We start from the raw sequence: 19,203 nt of genomic DNA on the forward strand, positions 1-19,203 counted from the left end.
AAAAGTAGTGTATTTTAAGAGTGCTTGATGTGGTTTTTTCGTAGTAATCGGATAGATATGTGGTATTGAATATAGGCAAGGCAGGCTGCTCCTCCGCAGCCTAAATTGCAACATTTCCATAGTAAAAATTCAAAATGATTTCAGAATTGGCATTCCAAGTTGGTCATCCTTGAGCGAGCTCTCATATTAAGAGGCAGGTTTCTATTAGCTTTTTTCTTGTTGCAAAGTACTGTCTTTGAGCAATATCCTGCAAATGTGATGGACATTTGTACCAATTATGCATGCAGAGAGCTAGGGAGGCTGTCAATAGGATGCCTTATGCATACATTTGTTATGGCTGCATGTGCAGTCATGGTTAGAAGTGCTCCTGTGTGTGTGACAATCAATGCCATGCCTCTTCCACATGCCAGGAAAGAAGGATTTTACAAACCAAAACAAGATGCTGACAATCTAGAGAGGCTTGTTATTTTGCTGTCTTCAATTATAAAGAGTCTGTAACTTGAAACTAATGGGAAGAGTGGCTCATTGAGTACAACACATAATAGACCCTGCTTTATTTTTCTACTGTGGTAGCTAGGTGTGATTTAGCCTAGTTCCTTATAAAGGGCTAACCATGCAGTCAGTCATATGTAGGTCAGAACATATAGTGGGAAACATGTATCAGATTTTTGTATGAAGCTGCTACCTAATTCACCATCATCTTATCTTGCCACTTGCAATCCACCTCCCATTGAGGCCAGCGGCAAATGCCTATTGATTTGATCGAGATTAAACCCCAGGGTTTTAGCTATTGCAGCTCCAGAGAAAATGTGTCCAAAATGCCATCCATGTATTTATGAGTTCACATCTGTCTGTAAGAAGCTGCAAGAAGCTCACAATGAAAGTCCCCATTAAATGCCCTATTCATCTCAGCGAGGGGTTAATTTCAATGGTCCAGGAAGATGATTTAGGCCATTTCAACACCGCAGAACATCACACTTATTGTATTCTGTGTGGCTCAGACTTAAGGTGCCCACCGAACATGTGTCACTCTGTGTCATTTATTCTTTGTGCACTCCAACATCCAGTAGACGTTTGTGCAAAGATTTTCACTGCATACGAAACAGTTTAAATCCATAGTAAAGAAACATCAGCGTAGCATTGATGTGTCATAAATGATTAGCTCAGACAAGGCAAATAAGGTCAACAATGTTAACCGCTGTTAACCTAATGCCTTAGAAATGGGTTGCAGTATTAAGGATATGCTTTCAACAGCAAATGTTTTAATCCTTGGTGGCTGGTGCGACTGGTGGAGTGGGAGGCAGGGAGCCCAGAAGTAGGTGGAGCCAGCCAGAGTCAATGGCAGGCAGAACCAGCTAATTCTAGTTTTGCTCCTATTCGCCTTCCTTCTGAGTTTTACAAGGGGAAACACAGAGACTGAAGTAAAGGAAGCTGACAGGGAGTGCTCTGGGCTGGATGTAAGCAAGAAGGCAGGCAGGCAGGTGAGGGCTGGCTGAGGGCAAGCTGAAGCTGGTGGGGCAGCATCCCAATTGCCCTAATGGACCTACCTTCACTGGTTTAAATATTAGACCATCGGTATATCCCTCTACTGGTGCAGATACATCTCAGTGTGGTACAGAGCATATCATTTACTCGGAATTTGAGCTCTGATTTTTAGAGTACAATTTGCTCGTCCTCATATTCACACCAAAAAGTTAGGAAGTGTGTATGTATTGCCTGCTGAAGGCTCAGATGCCAGCTTATGCAATGCCACCTGGGTACCTGTGCCTTGCAGTTCTTCCATTCTCTTCCTCATCACATTAAACCAGATACAGTGGTACCTTGGCTTAAGAACTTAATTCATTCCGGAGGTCTGTTCCTAACCTGAAACTGTTCTTAACCTGAAGCACCACTTTAGCTAATGGGGCCTCCCGCTGCCGCCACACCGCCACCACACAATTTCTGTTCTCATCCTGAAGCAAAGTTCTTAACCTGAGGTACTATTTTTGGGTTAGCAGAGTCTGTAACCTGAAGCATCTGTCACCTGAAGCGTCTGTAACCTGAGGTACCACTGTATACTGACAGACTATGATCAATTTTGTTCTAAACACCAAACCATGGTTTGCATTGACTACAGTTTAGAATTTGAACCACAGTTTGAGAATCATATAGAAGGCAAACCATGCTTTAATTCAGAGCTTCTTGTGCGTTTCCATTTTCCATCCTCTCTGGACTCAGCTTCTTAAATGCATGTTGCTCATTTCCTTCACATGGTGAAGCAGCATCTGAAGGCAGAAGGATATCTATAGCTATGGCATGTCAAGTCAGATGTCATGCCAAACCACTGGCACCAGAAACCATAGTTTGGAAACCCACTTCAAGCAGTGGTTTCTGGTTTGTTGGTTGACTGCAAATGCTTGTTTTGTCAGTTCAGACCACAAACTAAACCATAGTTAAACTTCCTTAACCATGGTTTGGTCTGATTTCTAAACTGAATTTTCAGGGTAGAGTTGCTCAAATTAGGATCTGGGAAACATGAGGTTTATGAACTGCCTCCTCTTTTAAATGTAAACAGGAGAGTCTTCTGGGGGATTATGTTTAAATTATCACATTTTCCTCTACAGAGCAGGTAGAGTATTCTTCATCGCCACTGCTGCTTTATAACTATGCCATTTCTCCTGTTGCCACTTATGTGTTGCTCATCAAGTTCCTTCCTTCCTTCCTTCCTTCCTTCCTTCCTTCCTTCCTTCCTTCCTTCCTCTCTTTCCCTTCAGGTGGCTAACCTGCTGCGACTATTCCAGATCCCCCAGATCAGCTATGCCTCCACCAGTGCCAAGCTCAGCGACAAGACTCGCTACGATTACTTCGCTCGCACTGTCCCACCAGACTTCTACCAGGCGAAGGCTATGTCTGAGATCCTGCGTTTCTTCAACTGGACCTACGTCTCCACGGTGGCCTCAGAAGGCGACTATGGAGAAACAGGCATCGAAGCCTTTGAGCAACAAGCCCGGGCTCGCAACATCTGCATCGCCACCTCTGAGAAAGTGGGCCGTTCCATGAACAAGAAGACCTTTGACGGGGTGATCAAGGCCCTGCTGCAGAAGCCCAGCGCAAGGGTGGTTGTGCTATTCACCCGGAGTGAAGATGCCCGAGAGCTCTTGGCAGCCGCTCAGAGGATCAACGTGTCCTTCACGTGGGTGGCCAGTGATGGCTGGGGTGCTCTCGAGAGTGTGGTGGCTGGCAGTGAGCCAATAGCTGAGGGAGCTATCACCATTGAATTGGCTTCCTACCCGGTGCAGGAATTCGCAGTGTACTTCCGGAACCTTGACCCCTACAACAACAGCCGAAACCCTTGGTTCCGGGAGTTCTGGGAACACAAGTTCCAGTGCAGCTTCCACAGCCAGAACTGTAGCCGCTTCTCCCTGAAGACAGGCAAGTTTGAGCAGGAATCCAAGATCATGTTTGTAATCAATGCGGTTTACGCAATGGCGCACGCCCTGCACAACATGTATCAAGCGCTGTGCCCCAACGCCACCAAGCTCTGTGACCCCATGAAGCCTGTGAATGGCAAGAGGTTCTACAAGGAATTCATGCTGAATGTGACATTTGATGGTAAGCCGAGGTTGTGCTTTGGGGTGTGGGAAAATAAAGGCTTGGGGTGTGATGGGAGAAGAAGGGTGCAGCTTCAGCCTAAGGTGGTCAGTGAGGCCTCATGGCTAATTCTCATATTATATGGGGGAAATATGTGCTTTTCTGTATGGGCACATGCAGCACAATGGGAGGGAGGAGATGTGGGGTTGCTCCGTTTGGCCAGCCAAAATGCTTGCCCTGGCAGAACGCTTGCTTTAGCTTGATATCAAATTCCTTCTAATATTGCTGGCTCTGGGTCTGCATGCAACTCTGATCTGCTGTTGAGAAGGGAACAAAGCTTAGCCTGTAGGTGCCTTTCTCCATTTCTGCTCCATCTCTCAACCAGCAAGCACTCACAGTGGTGAAAAGCCTTATAGCACACGACCTGATAAGGAGGAGGAGGAAATGGGGAAAGTCCTCACAACATTGCATCTTCCCTAGACACGGTGTTAATCATCTAACTAGCCATTTCTTGCCTGTTTTCTCTCTCTAAAGAGCAGCCCTGAAGAGCCCTAATCTAGACTGAGATTGCAAGGTTGGTGGAGGGAGGCTTTAACACTGTGGCTCCTTTGAGGCCCTTGTCTAGATCAGGGGGTTTGTGGCTGCTGTTTAATAAAGGAAAAACAAGCACATGAAGCCAGTCATGTGACTACAGTAGTACCTTGGTTTACAAACTTAATCCATTCTGGAAGTCTGTTCTTAAATCAAAGCATTCTTAAACCAAGGCATGCTTTCCCATAGCAGTGGGGGACTCAATTTACAAATGGAACACACTCAACAGGAAGTGGAACATGTTCTGCTTCCAAGGCAAAGTTCACAAACCAAAACACCGACTTCCGGGTTTGCAGCGTTCTTAATCTAAGTTGTTCATAAACTAAGCTGTTCTTCAACCAAGGTACCACTGTACTGTCACGTCTAGATTGGTCCTTAGGGCTATTTCACCCACAGGTTTGCTGAGCCTATACAAACAAGTACAGTGAGGGCAACAGACACACGTCTGTAACATCACAATGCCTGGGAACATGAAATTATGGGTTGAAATAACAAAAATGAAAAGAAAAACAGCAGAACAGAAAATGTGAGCACATTTAGCGTGCTCAAACACATGATTATGGCACTTGCAACTGAAACTGTAAGGTCAAAAGGGACAAAGCACCCTATTAGGCTTTGGTTCATTTCTAACATGTTGTCCTGAATATCCATTTTGATTTTTGTAATTAAAAATAACCAAAAATGGGTTTCTATACATTGCATTCTAATGAAATAGGATTTTCTGCACAAATGTGTTTTTTCCCTCTTCTTAGTGAAACATTTTTCTGTCAATCCCATTAGTCAGAAGTAGATTTATTTCAAAGTATGATAACACTTTGTAGTTAATCCTCTGTAGACATGCCCTGGAAAGGAGAGTGACAGGTACGTGTGGAGCGCGATTCAATTATATGTGGACATTTGATTTTCTAATCATTTAGCTTTTCCATCATTTAAATGAGTCTTTGCTCTTCTGCTTCGCAGCTCCCTTTCGACCATCATTAGACACCAAAAGCACAGTTCGATTTGACCACTGTGGGGATGGGATTGGCCGCTACAATATATTCAACTACCACAGAGCCAACGGGAGGTATCGCTATCAGAAAGTGGGCTTTTGGGCAGAAGGACTCATCCTGAACACAAGCCTCATCCCCTGGGTGAAGACCTCCATCCCTGTTTCCCAGTGCAGCGATCCCTGCAAGAAGAATGAAATGAAGAGCATGCAGCCAGGAGACATGTGCTGTTGGATATGCATCCCGTGCCAGCCTTATGAATATCTGCTGGATGAGTTCACTTGCAGCGATTGTGGGCTTGGCTACTGGCCCAACGCGATGCTGAACGCATGCTATGAGCTACCCCAAGAGTACATTCGCTGGAAGGACGTCTGGGCTATTGGACCAGTCACCATTTCCTGCCTCGGCTTCATCTCCACCCTGTTTGTTTTTGGCGTCTTCGTGAAGAACAACGACACTCCCATCGTCAAGGCCTCCGGGCGCGAACTGTGCTACATCCTGCTCACCGGGGTTCTGATGTGCTACAGCATGACGTTCATCTTCATCGCCAAGCCCTCTACGGCGGTCTGCACCTTGCGGCGGCTGGGGCTGGGGACCTCCTTCGCCGTCTGCTACTCGGCCCTCTTGACCAAGACCAACCGCATCGCTCGGATCTTCAGCGGGGTGAAGGAGGGCGTGCAGCGCCCGAGGTTCATCAGCCCCACCTCCCAAGTGGTCATCTGCATGGCTCTGATTTCTTGCCAGCTCATTATCGTCGTCATCTGGCTCCTGGTGGAGACTCCCGGCACGCGGAAGGAGACGGAGCCCGACAAAAGGTACATTGTCACACTCAAGTGCAACAACCAAGACTCCAGTATGCTCATTTCACTCACCTACAATGTGCTCTTGATAGTCTTGTGTACAGTCTATGCCTTCAAGACCAGGAAATGCCCTGAGAATTTCAACGAGGCCAAGTTCATTGGGTTCACCATGTATACCACCTGCATCATCTGGCTGGCCTTCCTGCCCATCTTCTACGTCACCTCTAGCGATTACAGGGTAAGTCATCTCTTGCTGCGAATGAGGGCGGAAAGTAGCCTGTGGCAGGCACCTTCAGATCACCTATCCTTATTCTGTTGGATGGGGAGAAAATAAGGGGGAGCAGATTCACACCGGCTGCATCCACACTGCAGTTTGTTCGATTTTCATGACATTTTGCTAAGTGCTCATTTCCACATTGCATTTGAGCTTTCACATGACATGAAAGCCACTTCCAGAACTATAGTGGACTATTTGGCTTCCTGTCAGCTTGCCTTTTCAGTCTCCACACTATTAGCAGAAGCATACCTGGGGGTTGGCGAAGCCGCCCTTCGCCAGGGACATGGGCCCAGGGGGAGTGCAAAAAATCTGTGAGATCGAAACGGAAAAAGCTTCCCATCCTTCTTGCACCGTAGCACGAAAGTGTGCATATTTTTTCACCCTTGCCCCTTGCCTTGCTCTCACTCTGGACGCTTTGAGCACTTGGGTGGTGTAAAATGTAGCCATTTCTAAAGTAGTGGGTTTTTTCCTCTTCTAGGGGGGAGCTAATACAGCTCATTGCCAAGAGTGCAAGGGACCCTAGGGACTCTCTATTAGGCTATTATTAGCTGAAGTTACAGGGACGCGGGTGGCGCTGTGGGTTAAACCACAGAGCCTAGGACTTGCTGATCAGAAGGTCAGCAGTTGGAATCCCCGCGACGGGGTGAGCTCCCGTTGCTCGGTTCCTGCTCCTGCCAACCTAGCAGTTTGAAAGCATGTCAAAAGTGCAAGTAGATAAATAGGTACCACTCCGGCGGGAAGGTAAACGGCGTTTCCGTGCGCTGCTCTGGTTCGCCAGAAGCGGCTTAGTCATGCTGTACGCCGGCTCCCTCGGCCAATAAAGCGAGATGAGCGCCGCAACCCCAGAGTCAGTCACGACTGGACCTAATGGTCCTTTACCTTTAGCTGAAGTTACTACATATATCCCACTTCCCAAAAAATATTGCTGGAAGCTTTGGCTTATCCGCCTGTCTCTCCATTCCTGGAACCATACTTTATGTCAACTTTATGTCAAGTTATTCCAATCAAAATCATATACCAGCCCAGTTGCTCTTTTCTTCTCTCCTTCTATCCTGTCAGGTTTTTCTGAAGCAACCGGGCAAAATGGTGTTGTCAAATTGTTTCAGTCCAGCATTTCTCTGTTGTTTTCATGTGAAGGTGAGAGGTGGGGATTAGGTTGGATTTGTTGCATTAAAAAAATTAAAATTAAGTGAAGTATCAGCCTGTTTGGGATGGGTAGGCAAAGCACTCTTGAATTTTTTCAGCCTTTCTGTGCCGTTGTTTAAAAAAACATGCAGGTATAGCTTGTTTTGCTGCTATCCCAGCTGAAGGATTCATAGTGAATCAGTTTTAAAGCCTCCCTTGCAGGAACAGAAACTGGTACTGGGGCATTTTAAAGATTTATTGAAGGGGTGATTTACAGACTATTTGTTACTAATTCCACAAGTTGGATCAAAGTCAGCACAAACATTACAGCTTAGCAGAAAGAACACCCCTCCTCCTCTCCTCTCCCCCCTCCCCCACTGTTTTGGGAGTTCTCCTCCCCTGAGTCAATTTCAGGAAAGGTACACGGGGAGGAGGCTGGGGAGGGAGTCCCACTGCACAAAATGAATCACTTGCACAATGACTTGTTGGGTGAATCTCAGCCCCAGAACCCTCCAAAGCAGAATTTTGTGGGGCAACAGGGAGGAGGAGGAATCTGTGAAAATTGCTGCCCCTGCTTCATCTGGTGGGAAAGTCCCTTGGACAGATCTGGAGCCAAAACAGAAACAGAACCTTGAAAGAAGATATTTTGATAGTGCACAACAAATGAGCATTTCTTCATTTCTTAGGTTGTAGACTGATGAGCTGGAAAGCAATTTAGAGAGAATCAGTTTACATAATAATTCTTCAGTGAGGGATAGCTGCCATTTTCAGTGATCTGGTTGTGTTGAATTTCTGAGTATTCCATTTCAAATCCTGATCCCAGCTCACCATATCTCTGAAAAAAACTTGATCAGAAAATATTGGAGGCAATTGGAATCTGGACACACGTTGGAGAATTGCCAGAGATTTGGCCAATGCACTTAGAGGTGACTTGTGTTGAAAAGAACTGAATGTTTGTAAGCATGCTACTGTCGTAATGAAGACACAGCAATTCAGCTATTATGTGGGACTGTGGGGCCCATTCCACCCCCACAAATGTGCAGTTGCTTAAAGAAAACTCAACAGATTGTGTCAAAAATAGCAAGTTGCATAATTTTTCAAGAATCGTAGAAGAATGTGCATTGCTAGCAATGAACATCAATGATTATCTGCAACTGGGTAATTAGGGACGAGGAAATAATTACTTTCTGGACCTTAAGGTAATTTTTAAAATGAGTACAATATTTCCAACTCTCCATTCCTACTGCATCAGTCTCCCTGGGCCTTAGTGCGGCCCTGCCTTTGGTGTTTGTTTCGCTAGAGAAACAGCAGCCCCCAGTGGCCATCAATGTGCTATGCAGACCATACAGAGGTTCGTTTTCAATATCTGTGAGTTCCAAAGCAGAAAACAGTTTTAATTGTTAATAGTGCAATAACCTTTAATAATTATAATATGGTTCTGTGTTTTTTTTAATCTTCTGGATATGAAAGCTAAGCAATCTCTGTTGTGGCCTTGGGGGACATCATCCTTCATAAAATAGGGATTGTGGTGTTTGATCTACTTGTTGGGCAGGGAGTTAGGTTAACGCTTCCTTGCAGCTTCCCCCAACTGGTTTTATGTTAGGGCAATTTCACTGGAAAAGATGAGGTATCTGAAAAAGAGGTGCAGGAATTTGTTGTGATAGTCACTCCTTTGGACTATTGCCAAAGTCATGGGTCTTGCTAGTCTACTTGACTGGTGGGTATTGGGAACACTAGATTAATACGCCCAACATTCAAACAAACCTCCATCATGAAGCCCCTTCAAAGGTGTTGGCAGTTTAAACCAGGGATGGGCAGGCAGGCTTCTGGGATTGACTTTATTCTTTTCCTGCAGCTTCAAGGTTCACCAGCTGGAGTTGCATGCAAAATAGAGGTGCATGGTGGTGGAATTAAGATAATGAATTCTGATCATTAAGGAACAGGGTGCTCTGAGCACATGGCTCAGACCATGAATTTGTTTCCACTTTCAGTATCAGAACTGAGCTAACCCACAGATCCACCACTAGCTTGAAATGTACCTATTGCCCACTTCTGGTTTAACCCATCCTATGGCAACATCCCAATTTAAGCTGGGTTCCATCTTCTGTAGAGGTGGGTCACTGGTATAGGGATAGATACTAAAATCTGGTACTGGTAGCAGGCACCTGTTCCATAAGGTCTTTGGTTAAATGCACTTGGCATTTCTGAGAAGCTTGCAGAGTCTTCAGGGAGCTTGTTAATATGATGCTGTGAGAAACTTTGGAACGATGCCTGTAAGAAACTTGGCCCAAAAGGCACCTTATTAGAGCTTTCTGATTTCTGTAAAGAGTACCTGTGTGCTATTAATGGGTGCTGAATAGCACAGCTCCATTGAAGCCACCCGGAAGCAGGGACCTTGCCTGCATGAAATGTGGGAACTTGAGTTTGTAATTTGATTAGGCTAATGGAAAAATCCTGCTACGCAGCTACCTTCTGAAGTGCTGAGTGACAGGGTCCTCTGTGCCCTCGGCTCCCAGAATTACTTTAGAAACTAGTACAAAACTATAAAAGCTTTTATAAAACATCACTGCTGTCCTCCATCTCCCTGCACATCTCTCCCCAACTGCTTATTAGAACCCAGCATAGCACCCAAGCATGCTCAGGGCTGGTGCAAGACATTTTGCTGCCTGAGGCAGAGCAGCAAATGCCCCCTCCCCATCAAAGTCAATGTGAAGAAAGCCCAAGGCTGGGAAGTTCTTGTGGTACCCGAGGCAGAACATCCCTGAGGCAAAAGTCCCTCCTCCCAATCCATTGCACTAAGAATGCAACAATAAATTAAATAACCATCTTCTGTGCTTTCATGACACCTCAAATCTGCCTGAGGTTGCATCTCACTCAGTCTAATGGTAGGGCTGGCCCAGTAAAAGCTTGGATGTGTACTCTAAGACTGCCATTAGCTGTCCCACTTTGGACCCCTCTCTGTTGTGCTGCACGTTTGACCATCTCTAAATAACGTAGGACCCCAGTTTCATTAACACTTTGCACAATATGTATGTTGTTCCAATATCCATCCCAAACTCTGAAACTAGACGAACTCAAGGAGAAGTTTCTAAACACAAAGGTGTTTAATAAGACAAGGCAGCAATTTTTTAAAAAAGAAAACCATTCACAATATGTTCATGCCATCTTTTATCAAAGGAACTCAATGCGGCATGCATGGTTCTCATCCTCCCCATTTTATCCTCAGAACAACCCTGTGAGGTGGACTCATCTGGGAGAAAGGCATGGGTCATTCAGTGCATATAATTGCAAGTCAAAAGGCAAATTGGGGTGGAGGGGGAAGAGACTTCTGTATTCCACTTTTAATTTGTATACCGCCTTTCTATATTTCTATGCACAAGGCAGTTTACAGCAGCAGCAACAAAAGCAAATACATACACCTTATAATAATCTGATCCAATACAAAGCACCATAATAAAACATAACTTTAAAATAATCATCTTATATCAAATAAAGTAATATTCAGTAATCTATTATAATATAATAGTACACAATGCAATTAACTCTCAAGACACCAGCAAATAATAATTAAACAGAAATTCACTCTTAACAATTGCAATAAATAATGACTAAGCTATTATCAATAAAAATAGCTTCAAGTCACAATTAGATGAGGGGATCCAGTCATGCAATAGTGAAACCAAGGATGTATCACATATTAATCAACAAATAAACTCACAGGAGAAATTAGGTGTGCAACAACTGTTTGCAAGGTTTGAGCCTGAACTTGAATGTTGTACATTTGCAGCCCAGGAAGCTTGTTGTAAAATTTTAACCCTACTAGTCCAGCAAACTGCTAAGACCTAGTAGTGGCAAGAGACCCACTGTCTTGCTATTGCATTGCTGGGTCTCCACTTTCTGAGCTTGAGGTGGTGACAGAGGAAAACAGCATTTCTCTCATCTTCCCATGTGGCGTCAGACTAAAGGACTTCCCACAGGCAGGAAATTAGAATGAAAATTTCACTAAGCCTGCCAAATACCTGGTCTCAGAAGGCTCCAAAGCAAGAGGAAATGTTTCGTCAGAGTTTTGCTAGAGGGTCAGATCAATGACATGTCAAGCCCACTTTCATAGAAACTTGTAAGAGTGGTTTCATAGCAACTGTACAATTAAAACTACCCCTGGACTTGTGGAGGGATTAAGGGCTGCTTCTTACTTTACATCTTGTATTAAGTTACCAGATAGTCCAATGCAAAGAAGTATTTGCTTTGCACAAGCTGGGAATGGCAAATATCCATTTAAATTAGTACGGTGTTGTTTTCCTAAACCAGAATTAACTATTTTTTAGAAAAGTAGTAATATTTATTAACTTGTAAAGCTAACATGTGCTGTGCTCTGGGGAGCTATCACTAAAAAGTATATTTCTACTCCTTTGCCAGATAACTGAGCTAATCTCAGCTAAGTCATTTATTATTATTATTATTATTATTATTATTATTATTATTATTATTATTACCCCGCTCATCTGTCTGGGTTGCCCGAGTTACTCTATCAATTATGTATACTCAGCAAATCTTAAAGAAACAACGTACTAACACCGTAGCTACTTTCCTGGAGGAAATAGGGGGTATACAGAATATGGGGTGTGACGCTTTCTCCGTTGGCACATACATTTGTTTTGTTAGGGAGATTGTTCCTTTGTCTTCACTGTTCTCATTGTGGGAAATTGCAGTCAAACATAACTATGCATGAGTGCTAGTTAGTGCATGAAGGGGTTAAGATCACAGAGTTAGATTCATAGACTCAGCTAGGATATGCCCCCTTTCCTCCAACTAGGGAGGAAGTGAAGTCTTCTCTTTCTGTTTCCTCTCTCTTATTGTCATGTAACCTACGAGAAAGGACATTTTAAGCTTTGCTCCAATCTTAGAGCACATGTTTGAAACAATCTGTCCGTATTTTTCTACCCAAGAGTAGAGTTCTCCTAGCTGCTGCTCAGATAAATGCATAAATCTGACCCTTTGGCAAAGGAGCCCTGTAGACAGTCAAAATCCCCCTCCTTCCCCAACTCTTGTGGCAGAATTCTGTGAGCAGAACTCCACTCAGCAGCTCTCTGGTATTTCACATGGGACAATCCTAGCCCTACCTGGAGCCATCAGGGATTGAACCTGAGTCCTTCAGCATGTAAACCAAACGCTGTGGCCCCTCTTCCAGCTGCATCAGCTACTATAGATGAGAATGTTGAGTTACATAGAACAATTCCTCAGGTGCATATGTTAAAGATAATATACTGATTATCTGTATCTATAGATGCTTGATGCGAACTCAGCCATTGAGTACAGTAGTCCTCAGTGGAGCTGGAGGTCAAGGCAGGGATTCTGTTAATTTAATTACTGAGTCTGCTGTGCAAATCATCCTAGGCTAGAAGCCCTAGGAAAAAATTAGCAAGAAGTTTTCAACAAGTGTTTTTCTACAAAAAAAATATTCGGGCCCATGAGATGACACCAGCAACCTATACTATGTTAGTATGATAACTGCATCTTAGGAACCACAAAAATTATAGGACAATTGCTATTGCTGGAAGCATCAGGGAATAAGAGTAGATGTCATCCTGTGATTGGAAAATCACATGCTCTTGTGACTTTAGAGAGTGTGTTGATATGTCTCAGGAGAGGAACCAACTGGCAGTTGACATTATTAGCTTTTTGTCAGAGACTTGCTTTCTCTTTCTACACTCTCATCTTGGTAATTCCTTAATCTGTTGAAGGCTTCGTTTTCTTTAAGAAATATATATGTATATGTTCATGAAATCAGCCGAATCTCTTGACAGTTCCTGAGTCTTTGTGATAATAACTTTCAATTCATATTTCTCATTTGTTATATTAAATCCATTTATATGCCATGGGAGTTGTCTTCCATCAGTATGGGGAATGTACTGAGTGCAAAAACTGCAGAAGTGTATTAATTTTATCGGAAGATAGCATGCTTGTTTCTTAGCAATCCAAAGGCAGGGAATTTCAACTTCTTCCGCACCTTATGGAAGCCATTGAGTTAGTGTATGTAGAACTAGATTGCAACAAGGGGGCTACAGTAATACATTTTAAAGTTGATTTAAAAAATAAAATAAATATCCATGTAACCCAAATAACAAAATAGAACTTCATGACACAAACATAAGAACTAAATTGAGCCAGACCAAGGGTGGCATGTGAATCCTACATTCACAGGAAGAAGTGATAAAGCTGGTTGTCCACATATCTGTGATAATATACAGACAGATAAGTGGAGAGAACAACAATAAGAAATGAGAGAGCAAGACTTAAAATATATGCAGGGACATAAACCTATAGCTGAAACCATCAGATATATACTAATACATGACTTCCACTTAATTCAATGAGGCTTAATTCTGATCTATTGGATTGCATTCCTGAAGGATATGTTTTAGGATTTCATGGGCTGCACTCCTATTCCTTCAGGCTACACTGACAACTAACTAACTTGTTTAGTGTGACATAACCTTATATGGGAGACGCGGGTGGCGCTGGGGTCTAAACCACAGAACCTAGGGCTTGCCAATCGGAAGGTTGTCAGTTCGAATCCCCGCAACGGGGTGAGCTTCCGTTGTTCGGTCCCAGCTCCTGCCAACCTAGCAATTCAAAAGCACGTCAAGTGCAAGTAGATAAATAGCTACCACTCCGGCGGGAAGGTAAACAGCGTTTTCGTATGCTGCTCTGGTTCGCCAGTAGCGGCTTAGTCATGCTGGCCACATGACCCGGAAAAACTGTCTGCGGACAAACACCGGCTCCCTCGGCCTATAGAGTGAGATGAGCATGCAACCCCAGAGTCATCCACGACTGGACCTAACGGTCAGGGGTACCTTTACCTTTAACCTTATATGGACAAGCGTGGTTTTATAACTGTACACTCCTACACATGTCTACTCAGAAGTAAGCCCGACTGAATTTCATGGGGTTTGCTCCATCACCTGGTAAGCACCTATAAGATAGCAGCTTAAATCAGATAGTCTTAAAGGTGCTGCACAGTTCTGCAGACAAGGGACCCAATACATGTCCAGCCCTAGGAAGAAACAACTTTTTTTCATTTGTTTTCATTTCTTTTATTTTCAAGAATGTGATTGGGTTGCCCTTTTAATTTCCCCATGTCCTTTTTTAAAGTTAAGCGACCAGCACTGTGAATAGGTTGGGTTAGTAATGTATGACTTTTCCCCACATGCCAAAGAAGCCAAACCTTGAAAGAAACCTTCAGAAACGCACATACCCTTAGGAAAACAAGAGAATGATTGTTGGTAGGAGAGAACGAAGAACTCAGAGTGCATTGCATAGGTTTATACAATTTGGGAAGATTTATTGAGTGAAGATCATGCTTCTTCTAGTCTAGAATCAAATGGTACTTGCCTATTTCTCTGCCAGTTGGAAGTGTGTACTTGGGCAGTTCCTATATGCGGAGATACATAAGTATGGACACATGTAAACACCACACTTTCCTTCTTTACCTTACAAATTGATGCACTGTTTTTCTTTCTTTTCCTCTGCACAGGTCCAGACCACCACCATGTGTATCTCTGTTAGCCTCAGTGGCACAGTGGTCCTTGGTTGCCTCTTTACTCCCAAGTTACATATCATCCTCTTCCAGCCCCAGAAGAATGTCGCCAGCCATCGTGTTTCCACCAACCGTTTTAGTGTGACCGCTGCAAGCTCCAGCCACTCGCATGGTGAGTAACATAGGATTCCCCCTAGGTACTGTTCTCTGCATTCTGAATGGCTCATCAGGGCCTAACAGCAATTGATGGATTCATGAATTTGTTTAATCCTTATTTACAACATCTAAGCTACTTCCCATCACTACACAGTGGTGATGAATTTTATAAGCTATTTTTTATTTATTTTATTTATTAAATTTATATACTCCCTTTTATCCAAATATCACAGGGTTGTTGTTTTTTAGTCATTTAGTCGTGTCCGACTCTTCGTGACCCCATGGACCAGAGCATGCCAGGCACTCCTGTCCTCCACTGCCTACCACAGTTTGGTCAAACTCATGTTCGAAGCTTCGAGAACACTGTCCAACCATCTTGTCCTCTGTTGTCCCCTTCTCCTTGTGCCCTCCATCTTTCCCAGCATCAGGGTCTTTTCCAGGGAGTCTTCTCTTCTCATGAGGTGGCCAAAGTATTGGAGCCTCAGCTTCATGATCTGTCCTTCCAGTGAGCACTCAGGGCTGATTTCCTTCAGAATGGATAGGTTTGATCTTCTTGCAGTCCATGGGACTCTCAAGAGTCTCCTCCAGCACCATAATTCAAAAGCATCAATTCTTTGGTGATGAGCCTTCTTTATGGTCCATCTCTCACTTCCATACATCACACCTGGTGACAAACAAAATAATTTGAGGGAGTGAAACATACAAATCTAAGGGTACTGATTTTGGCACAGGTATAAAATTGTGTGTGTTAATGGTCAAGCACATGGCTATAAAGACAGCTTGGTTTTGCTAATCAGTATTGTGCATGTTATACTTTGCAGTAAACAAACAGTATAGATAAGCCAAGAACATATTTCTATTAATGACACAGACCATTTATTCCCTGTTCCCCTGTAAAGTTACACTTGGGTAGAAATGTCATGGGGCTTGCAGTTCAGCCATTACAACTCAGTTTCAAAAGCAGGAAACCAGTTTGGCTTGGGCTTGTTTTCCTGGTTTCCTGGTTCAGATGTGATGAGGAACTCCAGCTTAAAACAAGCCAAAACCTCCACACCAAGGTTGGCATGTGAGAGGAGGGGAAGAGGACTTGATCCTGGCACCCATTGTTGGCTTCCTAAGGCAATGGTTTCCAGAAGCCTAGAATAATAATCCAAACCAGGCCATAGAGTGTGGTGAATCCTCTATTCTGGGAGGAATAAAACACTCCTTTTAATAATTTTTCTTAGCTGTGTCCAAGTCCTAACAAAAGGGTGTGTTATTGCTAGATCTGCTGCTTCTCATTGGCAGTATGTTAGAAGAAAATGTGGTGACAAACAGCATCTTGCATTCCCTTGCTACTTGTGTCCATTTGGACAGAGACAACATGTGATCAGGATTTTCATATAAGAAGAGCTTTGCTGTATCAGATCTGAGGGAAACTCCCATTATCCCTGACCATTGGACAGCTTCCTTTCTCCAACAGTGACCAATCAGTGCCCTGAGAAGCCCACAGGCAGTGTGTGTACTCTTGCTTACATCACAGTGTTCTGTTGCACCAGAAGCTGTTTAGTCATGCTGGTCACATGACCCAGAAAGCTGCCTGCGGACAAACGCAGCTCCCTCGGCCTGAAAAGTGAGATGAGCGCCGCACCCCTTAGTCGCCTTTGACCGGGCTTAACCGTCCAGGGGTCCTTTACCTATCTTGTAAGGATGAAGACAGAGCTGTGCATATTGCATGGTATATAAATAAAAGCTCTAAACAAATCAACTCAGTGTTTATATCAATGAAATGTATTGATGATTGTGTTAGAGCTGATGTGCTAGAATTTGAGATGGCTGAAAATAGATGATTGGCAGCTCAGCTATGATGCATGGGAACTCAGCACCACCAGGTGAGATGGAGTGGTGGTTTGCAGATGGTAGTGTTTGGGTAAGTACAGGATTGTTAAAAACTGCTATTCATTGAAACCTCCTTCTGTTCTCTGCCCCACAGGGTCATCTTCTCAATTTGTGCCAACAGTGTGCAATGGCCGTGAAGTGGTGGACTCCACAACATCATCCTTGTGAATGCCTCTGTGTTCTCTGTCAGTTACCGTATGTTGCCTCTGTGCTCGCTCCCTATGAACACATGCCTTCTTCTTTCCCACTGGGCCTCTTGTTTCCTAAAAAGAGAGAGAGAAACCCTGTTCCCCATGCCTATTTGTTGAACAACTTTTTCCAAGGAAAAAGCAAGAGAACAGAGATTATCCTTTACCCCCAAAGTCCAGCACCAGTTTAGAGATGCAAGGAAACTTTGGCACAGTTGAGAATGTATCTGTGAAGAGGCCCATGATGTTGCCCTCATCATATGGATGCAAGACTGATTCCGTATCAGATTACTAGGGTGACAATGAAGAATCCACATATATTCCTTTATCTTGTCTACACTTGAAAAGGAACGGTGAAGCTGTTGGTTGTTGTTGTTTATAACAAACTGCATTCACTCAAACTTTTCCTCAATATATACAATACTTCTGCTGTTAAGAGGGAGGATCCATATTAAAACTCTGAAGAATACCAAGGAATCTGTGGTGCTATGGATTGAAAAGATGGGATAGAATCTCCTCACGATTTAAAAACCTGGTGGCACACACTGATACTTGCAAGGACTCCAAACATACATATATTTGTAATATGTCTACCAGCTGCTTGCAAGCATAATCTCTGTGAGAAGCTTCCTGAAATGAATTGACAAAATGCTCCTGTCATAATATCTGAGAAGAGAAATAGAACTACACACCTGGTTTTTAACAGAATAGTGAGTTATATCTTATATGCCGCTCTGCAGAACGAAACAAGATGAGGCAAAGAAAACACACATCCCAGATGAGTCCAGTATTATTCCTTGGTTGGCATCCATCTGTCTCAGGAGACAATGGAGGAGTGCACCTTTGTGGGTGAAGTCAAACTGTTAGAAGGTTACAGCAGCTGCTGTGGCTGTAGAGACCGATCTGGGAGAGACATGTTTTGTTGCAGCTGGGGCAGGTGAAGGTGTCTGGCTGTGCTGCTACAGGTGCAACATGGAATTTCTTTTCTCTGCTCTCCTCCCAGCAGTCATTCCTCCTCTGATCACTGCTATGGATACACATCCCGGTCGTCTGCAAGGGATTCCCACATGGCGGGTTTAATGTTGCCAGCCTTTATGTCACATTTGCAGACATTTTTGTAAAGCAGAGTTGGTCTGCCAACAGGCCTGGTGCCTAGAGCCACCTTCCATTCTGCGGACATGGCTAAGCCAGCATAGATGTCACGAAAGACAGAAGTGCAAACCTGCTGGGAATGTGGGCTTGGAAGAGCACATCTTTGTTTGAGAGCCTGTTGTGCCATGTGATGCCCAAAATCGTCCTGATACAGCACATGTGGAAGGCATAGAGGAGCTGCTCCTGGCAGTTGTAAGTTGCCCATGACTCCCTTGCAATGAGAATTCACGAAAAAAAGCAGCAAGTGATAAGGCCATGGGAAGTGTAGGAAGGTGATTTATTTATATGAGTCTAAATGGAGAGACACCATTTTGCCCATATGTCCCCAGAGTCAAGTTTCTCCATATTTTTTCCTAGATCACTTGGAGAATATTAGGGCCCTGGTCAAGAGCAGCCTTTCCCAACCAAGTACCTTTCAGATGTTCTGGACTCCAGTGTTCATCATTCACAAGCACCTGGCAAATGACCAGGAAAGTCCAAAACTTGGAGGGTACCAAGCTGGTACAAGGCTACTCTTGTAAGAGAAAGAGAAATGCCTCTGAATACCTGTTGATGAGAGTTGCAGGAGGGCAGAGTACTGTGGCATTCATGCGCTGCTTGTGGACTATTATGAGAGCAGGATGCTGGGCTATATGGGCCATTGGCCTGTTCTAGCAGGCTCTTCTTATCATCTTAGTTCTATCCTTCAAGCCTAGGCCACTGGAGTAACCAAACTGCTCAGTGTTATAAGGAGTATGATAGACAATTGCTCATATTCTTGAATAGACTGGAAGGAAAATTCCCTTTGTCAATACCAGTCATACAGCTCTTGAAAGTGGCTCATAATTACCTAGACACTTGCTTTACAAATAGCACTGGAAGATTTCAATGGAAAACACTTCAGGCCAAAGTATATATGGTGCTGAATAACATTGTCAGTTATTAGCTAAACTTAACAGTA

The 19,203-nt window shown here is 43.8% G+C and overlaps 1 protein-coding gene across 1 annotated transcript in view; it reads left to right on the plus strand.

Annotated features, from left to right (window-relative positions):
• GRM2 (glutamate metabotropic receptor 2) overlaps window positions 1–18,160 on the plus strand; it is a 78,860-nt gene extending 60,700 nt beyond the window's left edge. The window contains exons 3-6 of the mRNA XM_053377476.1: window positions 2,754–3,591; window positions 5,122–6,188; window positions 14,887–15,061; window positions 17,018–18,160. Of these exons, the coding sequence (XP_053233451.1) occupies window positions 2,754–3,591; window positions 5,122–6,188; window positions 14,887–15,061; window positions 17,018–17,091 (2,154 nt within the window). The 3' untranslated portion in view covers window positions 17,092–18,160. The remainder of the gene's footprint in view (window positions 1–2,753; window positions 3,592–5,121; window positions 6,189–14,886; window positions 15,062–17,017) is intronic.
• Window positions 18,161–19,203: the final 1,043 nt, after the last annotated feature.

Source organism: Podarcis raffonei, chromosome 2 (genome assembly GCF_027172205.1).
Source record: "Podarcis raffonei isolate rPodRaf1 chromosome 2, rPodRaf1.pri, whole genome shotgun sequence".
NCBI classification, from domain to species: domain Eukaryota; kingdom Metazoa; phylum Chordata; class Lepidosauria; order Squamata; family Lacertidae; genus Podarcis; species Podarcis raffonei.